At 39.5% G+C, this 9319-nt stretch overlaps 1 protein-coding gene across 1 annotated transcript; it reads left to right on the top strand.

The window, feature by feature from the left end:
- Positions 1–2304: 2304 nt before the first annotated feature.
- Positions 2305–8861, top strand: CRYGS (crystallin gamma S; the record flags this gene model as incomplete). The annotated part of the gene is given in 9 exon segments (XM_084232711.1): positions 2305–2364; positions 2367–2389; positions 6843–6972; positions 7556–7607; positions 8036–8066; positions 8068–8128; positions 8133–8148; positions 8151–8220; positions 8615–8861. Coding segments are annotated over 9 exon segments (690 nt in total).
- Positions 8862–9319: the final 458 nt, after the last annotated feature.

Here is a 9319-nt window from a genome sequence, read left to right on the forward strand (position 1 = left end):
CCTTTTTTTAGACTTTCATTCCATACTAATTTATTACTATTTAGGTTGACTTTTAGCTAAACTTCTGATTGTCATGTAAACATATTATTTATAGGACATCAGAAGACATCTTTGTGATGCTAAATAGAAAAGGTTGATGAAGGCAGTCTCTGTATATATGTTAATATTAAAGTGAGTGTAGATTTGCAAGTAAACTTCATGTTTTAATTCATATAATAAAGGGTTTCATGCTTTCTAGAGTTTAAATAAAAGTTTTATAGTTTTTATAACTATTTAAAAGGAAATGTTACTCCTTTAAAAATAATTGAAATAAAAGTATAATTCATTGGAATTTAAATATAGAAGAAATAGTTTTACACAAAGATATTTTAGTCTTTAAAGTCTGAAACAATGAAATTGTGTAAGATCTTTAATTTTTATTTTCTGCTTCAAATTTTCAATAAATAAACTTTTAAAATGTAATTTTCTCCTTTTGATAAAAAGAAAGGTTTACTTTTAATTTTAGAAATGTCTTCCAATGTTATTCTGTGATATTATATCAATATAAAGTTTACATTTCATTGGGAAACCTATGTTCTTTAAGATAAAGGAAAAGAATTATCAAATTATTAAAATGAGTCTGAATATTGATAAATGTTCTTTCATATGCTCATTGACTATTTAGTAATTGTATCAAAAAAAGACTCTGCCATTTATTCCTAAAGTTAATTCCCTCAGAATGTGTGTAAATTTTAATTGAAGTTTTCAGTTTCAAGACAAAATTCAAGAAAGCAGAGAATGAAGAAACTCTGGAGTAATGCAAGAGTAAGTTAGGAATTGCAATTGGTTGGCAAAATTAATGGTATTAATCATACTTTTTGAAAGTTGACAAAATTTAAAAATTAAGCATTAACATAATACTTTATTTCTCATAATTTTTTCTAAAGATTTATTTATGCATACAAGAACTGGGGAACAGGCCAGAGGTGCAGGGGTGAACGGATTCACCAGAGACAGAATGGGAAACAGAACAGGTGAATTGACTGAAATACACTGATGAGGGGAGCAGCGGGCAAGACAGGAAGGGTCTGCTGTGCCATATGGGTCAGCTCCCTAGCTGGGGATCAAACTTGTCCTGCAGCCAAAACTCCTGCTGCAGTGGTTGTGGAAAGCCTTATAGTGCTGAGACTTCTTATCCTTTGTGCCACCAGGGAGGCCTTATTTCTCATAATCTTAATAACAAAATACATTTGCCATTCTCTGTAGTGACCATAATCTATCTTGGGCGCATTTCTATTTATAAGAATATTTGTTGGATAGCTGTATTAGTGGAAAGATGAGGAAATGGACTTTTGACAAGTCACTTGGTCAGGAAAATTAAAATGGAGAAGAATTGGTTTGTGATTTATTTGCGTCCATAATCTCATTCCTAAAGCCAGACTTGTGTTAAATACCAAAAATTGTTATGTAAAGAGACTCCAATATGATACCATGTCAGAGAAATGCCACCTCATAGGTGGCAAGTTGGGCTTAGCTAGCCATTTGCAAACTCAGGACTTTCACAGTAACTTTCTGTCTCTCAGGCTACATACTATAGCTACATTCTGATCTTGTAGGTTAGGATTTATGTGTGTGTTTTAGAAAAATATCAAACCTAAAGAACAGTTTTAAGAACCTGAATTCCTACTTCCCTTTGTTTAGATTCACCAATTGTTAGCATTTTTCCCTTTACCACTCTATGTAGTAGTATTTTTGCCCAACAATTTCAGTCGGTTGTAGTTTTCTTGAATATTTACTCCTGAACTTTTACTCCTAAATACTTCCTAAAAACAACGATGTTCTTTTATGCAGAAAAATATAAACTCAGGAAACTTAACAATGGTATAATAATATCTGACATGTGTCCATGTTAAAATTTTTGCTAATCGTTCCAACAATGTCCTTTGTTAGGATTCTTTTCCAACAGAAGATCATGCACGCATTTGCTTTAGTTAAAAGTTCCGTTGCTTTGAAACATGTCACTTCTTAAAAAGAGTTTGGATCTCCTGCAAACTCTGTTAAAATAACTCAGGGATTTCAAGGTGCCACTTTTCAGAAAACCAAACTGGTCAGGTAAAAGGAAGGGTTTTTTTTTGTGTTTTTGTTTTTAATTTTGAAAACCGGCTGGATTTTGGTTTCTTGACTCAGCAAAATCTATAATACAGCAAGGCTTGGTAAGCATTACAGGGGAATCTGAAGCTTTCCTTTATTTCATAATCACAGGTGTTTTTCTAGAAACCATCAAAAACCTCTAAATGACTGACTCAATTTTTGGAACCTATTCTCATGACTAAGCAAATGTTTGATGTGAGAACAGTTCAGTATAAATATCTCCATGCTTCTAGTTCTCTGTTGCTATTCCTGGGTTTCAGCACTAGGGAAACCAATCTATGCACAAAAAATGTCTAAAACTGGTACTAAGGTAAGTAAAAGGTTTTGCTGATTTTTAGCCTACCCAGTTTGTTTTACCTAATGAAACATGGAAAACAGTATTCACTTCTTTGTCTGGAGGTATGATAGTGGTTAGAAGACTAGAATAAGAAGAGAAGATTAAAACATGCTTATTACATGTTTCTACTCTCACAGAATTACAAAACAGTTTATTGAGGGTTTTTCTGGTGCTGTGTTGAATTGTCTACAGGTACATAATGTGTAAATAACTGCTGGTGTGATTTGTGCCTTCCAGCAACTAATATTCTATGAATTTCCACAGGAATGTGACTTGCTGTGAAGAGGATTATGTGGTGCAGAAAAACTCTTCATATTTAATTTAGAACTGCTAGTGTTGACATTTAGCTGCAATTATTCATATTCTAAAAAGTCAGCGAAATGGACCAATCAAGTGAAGCTAAATTCCACATGTCCCCTTCTTTCAAGCAGTTCCTTTTACCTTTACTTTTCCCCAGATAAAGTATTTGCTTAAGTTAGGAAAATTTTGTCTAAAATATTTGATTTGAAAGATCAATTTCTGTCCAACAACTGTGAATCAAATGAACAGTGGAAGCAAAGCCCACGGTACCTGACTTTTTCCCCTAATGTTTTACATTGAAATTTTGCAAACCCACTTTATCTTTTTTTGAATAATTTATTAATATGTATTTTACATCATTCATTTTTCTTTTATCAGATGTAGTCCCCATAGAATTTCCATCACCAATTCTCCTGTGCACCATCACCATAGTCCCTTATGCTCTTCCCGCTCTTGTTTTGACCCTTCTTCCTCCTCCTTCCCTGCACAATGTCTCCTATTTATAGTTGTATACAGGGCAGAAGGGACACAGTGCAGGATCTCTATAACCAAAGCAGATGGATTAAAGGAGAGAGTCCTGGAGCCCTCAAGTGAATCCCATTTACATATGCCCACACCCTACTCCAGGAGCCTGCTATTAGGCATGCATTCAGGTCGGCAGGAATCCATCATCAATCCTAATGGTGGGAGGGCAGAAAGCCTGATAATTACTTTGCCTACTATAACAGTCTCCCCACTTTGAGACATTGGCATGTTTCAAAGTCCACACAGGTGCTCTAGACAATCCTGAAATAGGGATTTGACATTGTTTCCTTCTATTTAGAGTCAGAGTAACCATGTTTGGCAAGAACCTGAACTGGCAGCCTTGAGCTCTTCCCACTGCATCTTTGCAGGAGGCAACTGCTAACTTGCTCCTAATTAGCTAGTGCCTGATTTTTTTTTTTCATTTGGGAACTAGAACTAATAATCATACTCATCATTCATAAGGTTTTGAGGGGGGGAAACAAGATGGCGTCTTCAGCCCTCAGAGATTTTTGAACATGTGCCGTGCAAGTCCACAAAAGAATTTGGTTTTCTGAGGAATATGCTCTTGCCTTGAGGGAAAGCTTTTACAGAACCATCTTAGATGAAAACATCCCCTGCTTTCAAAGATCTCCAGAGATGTACTCTTATTACTTGTAGCTGGCTCCTTCATTTAATTTAGTACTGTTTGCTGGCTAGGCCAAAGGAGATAGTAAATTATTCTCTTACTCATTGCTTCTCCCTTTCCTGCTGTCTTGTTAGCAATTTAATAGAGGAGTTATGGGCTTAACAAGGGCCATGCATTTTACTGAGTTTGTTTTTTTTGTCACTCTGGAATACTTGACATTTTTCTTTCTGCTGTATTGGATTAACAGGCTAGTTTCTGAAATCTGAGAATGAGAGGAATTTTCTAATAGTTTCTAGGAAAGTCACCACATGTTTTAGTCTTCTCTACAAAATGTTTTCCCCAGAGTCTAAAACCTCTCAACAAAATGTTTTGTTTTGTTTTTTAAAGATTTATTTATTTATTTACACAAGCACTGGGTACAGTTAGAAGCGCAGGAGGGTGAGAGAATTCACCAGAGCAAGAGCGGGGAACAGAACAGGCAGACTGACGAAATACACTGCTGAGGGTTGTAGCGGGCAAGCCAGGAGAGGTCTGTGCACCATGTGAGACCCTTGCCGGTGGCCGGGGATTGAACCGGCGCTGCAGAGGCTGCTGCGCCACCAGGGAGGCCTCAACAATATGTTTTTCCCAAGAATCTAAAACCTCTCAACTGCTTCATGAAGGATTTCACAACCCTTCTGCAAAAGGGAATTGAGTGTAGGCTGGTTGCAACATTCTCTGGGTCTTGAGATTTTGGAAAATCTCTTCTTGATAACAGTGTAGGAGCAGGAAGGACACTGAGCAGGTTTTCTGATCCAGCAGACCGGGTAAAGGAGGAGTCAGAGTCCTCAGTGGCTTTTGCAGGTCTTTTATTGGGATTTACCAGGCATATGGCAGGCAAGGGTGCTGGGGGGCCAGGAGGCTGGCAGGCCTCCCAGCCCCCAGCAAGTCGTCACTCTATCTGGGCTCTCCGCCGTTCTCTCGTGTTCTCTCTGCTCTGCTCTCCTGCTTCTGTTGGTTCTCGGCTTCTCTTTTGGCTTCTACTGGCGTCCTCATGACACCGCCCTTAAAAAGCCCAGTCTTAGCCCAGGTGAATTATATCTATAGCTGCCCACACCCCACTCCAGGTGCCCGCCATCAGGCATGCATTCAGGACCTCAAGGATCCATCATCTATCCTGATGGCGGGAGGGCAGGAAAGCCTGACATTTTTTCCTTACCCTACACAGAGCTTCATCCTGGAGCTTGGTAATGGTTCCAAGGCAACACTAGTGCTTTGCTTTAACCTTGGGAGGCTGCCTGGTCTGCCAGGAGGGTGACAACATGGTGGCCTTATAGAACACGCTGTGCATCTCCACTGCTCAGATACTGGTGTCGGGCAAACATGCAGAGGGGACTACATGTGAGAAACAGTGAGGTAAAACATATCTTCCTGCAGCACATCCCTTTTTGGGTGAATAACTGGCCAAAGGTAAATTGCATTGACAATCTATCCATTCGAAAAGTTGCCTTGATTTTCCTAAAGGTCTTTCCTCAGGTTTAGGGAAAACCCCTCAGGTCCAGGTCAGTCTTGTTCTGTTTCTGATTCTGTGCCTGCTGCGTGTTGATCAGAGTCAGCTGAATGGGAGGGAAGACAGCAGAGGGAGACATGGTAAAATGAAGTAAACCAAAGGTTATTAACCAGGAGTTTTGCACTGACATTCACTGGCCTGTCCATACCTAACTCATAATTAGCTAGTCACCTTAAGCAAACTGTTTAACTTCTTTATCTGTGACAACTATAGCAAAAGCTTATTGGCAAATTTTGAGCCAGGTATTAAACTAAATCCATTATCCCACTGATCCTCAAAACAGCCCTCTGCAGTGGATGTTGTTATCCAGTATTACTGTTATGGCAGAAATCCCGTCAGGAAACCAAGCAGCACTCAGAGAGGAGGAGGGAAGCTCTTTGTTAGCACCAAAGGGCTCAGAGAAGATCCTTCAAAGTCCAAGCCCTGAGCAATTAGGCAACAGGACATTTATTGCCTAAAACAGGGGTACCTTATCACTTTAAAGCCAGCTGGGCTACAGAAGCAGGAGACTTCTAGGCGGTTATCTGGGGTATATGAGTTAGGCATGTGGCCTTGAGATGCTTTATCAGTTATTCCCTGAAACTTTCAGTCTATTGTGAGGCTTTGTTTCAACATAACTTTAGACATTTTCCACTTCATTATGAGTGAAGAAACAGCTGTTTAGAAAAGTTCAATGGCCTATCCAAGTCACAGAGCTAGTAACTAGCGGAGCTGAGATTTTGTTTTCCTCATCTGTAAACTAACTAAGGTAGTTAGTTTAGTTAGTTAAGGTAGCAACTAGCTCTGCATCTGCACTGTGTAAACAGGAAAGGGATGGAGAAGAGATAATAAGCCAGGGAAGGGAAGAAAGGAGATGAAGTAGCTCATTTAGGGCTGAGAAGAAAGCTTTTAGGAAACAGGAAATAGGTAAGTTGAGAGAAATGGGAAGGGCAGAGAAGAGGAACGATTAAAGTGGAAGGAAACAATTAGTAGTAATTTACTATCTGGGAAGAATCACTTGTGCTAGAAAGGAATGAGGTTTTATGCATATCTGCAAGTCATTCCTCTCATTGCCTACATCTAATTTAGTCATCAAAGCCTACATTTCTTTTGACTGTTTCTTCATCATCACTCACATTGCAGTTGTTTTTCTGGTGACCATGATCACCTTCCACCTCCCCCACAGCAACCATCTGTCTGCCGACACAAACCACTACATTTCCTCTCCCACTTAAACCAAAGCGATTCTAGCATGGTTCCATGTCATTTTTCTGGCTCGCTTTCTTAATTCTTAACCACATGTTCAGGGTGCACCAGGCCTAATGAACTACTTGTCTCTGCAATGAGTGATGTTCTTTCACTCCTTTGTTTGGGCTACCCCTTCTTCTTTGCCTCAGAAAAACCATGGCTTATCCTTCAATCCTCAGCGCCAAGATCCTTTGGAGACTCCTCCTGGCTCTGAGCCTCTTATCTGAAATGGCTGACATGGTTTTCGCCTTTGAAATCCATAACACAAATAACCACGAGGTGGCAGCATAACACCAGAGAATCAACCATCAGAATGCATGCCACCTGTGATTTCAGCTTCTATTCAAACCTAGCATTGACCTCGGATTGGGGAATGGACAATTTCTGCGGTCCATTTGGTCTGTAATTTTAAGAAACTGCTTCATGAAGCCCTAGGAGTTCCTGAGTGCTATTTTTGAGGATCCTGTCTCCCATTTCAAAGAGAAAAACAGTTCATTTTACAACGAGAGTTTCCAATCTTGTCTAGTGCTTTCATTTGACAGCAAGTAGCTGGAGCCCAGAGACATGGCTTGACTATAGGAGTAGGACTGATTGTGGAGATGTGGCTAGAGTGCAGGACTGCACACATTCTCCAGTGCCATCAGAGGTTTACTCCAAAGATGGTGGTAGGAGCTTGGTAAGAGAGTGAAGTAAAGAGATTTCTTGCCATGTCGTTTGCTACTTTGCAACTGTTAGCAATAAAACAATAAAGAGCATAATATATATATATATTCATGTGTATGTGCTCTCCTTTCATTTAAAATAAGCTTTCTAAAACTGAGGACTGTTTTGTTTTTCTCTATACATCTTCCAAATCACCTAGAATGAATTTCTGCATGTGGGCCTTGCATACCTTCATCAGCCATTGATTGCGGGTTTGTCACATCTAGGCCCAGGGTCCAGAGCTTTAAGACTTCGTCCTTGCCGTTTGAGGAAGTCTAGTAGGAGCCTGCTTGGCGAGACAGACGTGTAAGTGGATAATTTATAATGTGATAAGTACAGTGAGCTGGAGGAGCAAGGAAATGAGTCTGAAGCTGCTGGCTTAACATACTCTTGTTTTACCTCATTTTTAAGCTTTCAGAAAGTACTCATCCTGTTACAGCTAAAGCTGTTTCCCAGAAGGTGAATATTGTGAGGTGAGATAGATTATATACTTTCTCCTCAAAACTGAGGAAACAGGAATTAATAAAATAGGTAATATCTTCTTAATTTTTATTTTATCTATGAATAAAGGCTTCCAACTCTTCAGTTCTCTTTGCCCAATACTTTAGATGACTTTCTAGAAAGAAAAAAAATTTCTGAGGCTGCCGCTATGACTGTGCCTGTGAGTGCAGCTTTCCACATGTACCTGAGTCTCTGCAACTCCATTAGAGTAGAAGGTAGCACTTGGGAAGTTTATGAGGCCCAACTTTGCTGGGATGTGTGCATCCTACCTCAGGGCAGATCTCTGAACACTGGGGCCTGGGCCCTGGCAGAGATCTTCACCTAGTAGGTGGGAAATGCGCTTTCTCTCCTCCTCTTCCCTCTCCCTTTTTTGGCTTTATATGAAAGTGTTTTCTTAAGGTTGTCCTGCCTCTTAATTAAGGTAATGGTGGTTGTCTTCTGTTGGCTTCTGAGACTTCAATAAAAATCTTAGGTCAGTTCACCACTGAACTGACTGATTATACTATACTAAGACTGAATATACTATTTCCAAAGAGTTTTATTTCTTGAGTATTTTAAGGAATTAAAGTTTTCTTATTGAAAGTCAGCTTTTTATGAAGCAGAGATAATCTGACTTTCAAAATGGTGGGTTCTGATCCATCCTGTTCTCTGAGTTTTTGATCTGCTGGTGCTTTCCATCACGGTTACTATTCATTTCCTCCTGTGTTTTCCAGTCTAGCAGAGGGAAGCATAAGATTCAGATCTTTGAGAAAAGGGATTTTAATGATCAGATGAATGAAACCAGTGAAGATGGCCCTTCCATCTTCGTCTATGCCTATAAGGTGCTGGGCAGTGTCTGGATTTTTTATGAGCTGCCCAACTACCACAACAGACAGTGCCTCCTGGATAAGAAAGGATACCAGAAGCCCATTGAATGGGAAGCAGCTTCCCCAGCTGTCCAATCTTTCTGCCACATTATAGAATAATGACACGGATTCGTTCAGAAGCTTCTTCCTAGGGGCCAGCCACTGGTTGGCCTGTCACCCAAGTAGGTATCATAAGTAAAACAATTCATGTGCATCCCAGCATTAACTTTCATGCCTCTCTTTAAACATTTTTAGGGTCCAGCAAAGTAGTGTCCACCACACTGGGCAATTACACAAAACTACTCATCCTTCAGATTACCATTATGTATCTTTGTGCCAGATACAATGTTTCAAAAATCATATTACCACAAAGTGGTTCTTGTTGCTTAAGTTTTATATTGATTCAATAGGAGGGATGATAATAGCTGCATTTACTGAGTGCCCTTGTCATCCCATCTTCTTTTCACAACAACCTTGTAAGAAAAGTGGTTTATTTGCATTTAAATAAGGCAGCAGGAGTAAAGAAATGAAAAACATGCCCAAGTTCAACAGCTGGTGAATGGAGGGACCAGAATTTG

The sequence above is a fragment of the Talpa europaea genome (genome assembly GCF_964194135.1).
Source record: "Talpa europaea genome assembly, chromosome: 4".
Taxonomy (NCBI): Eukaryota; Metazoa; Chordata; class Mammalia; order Eulipotyphla; family Talpidae; genus Talpa; species Talpa europaea.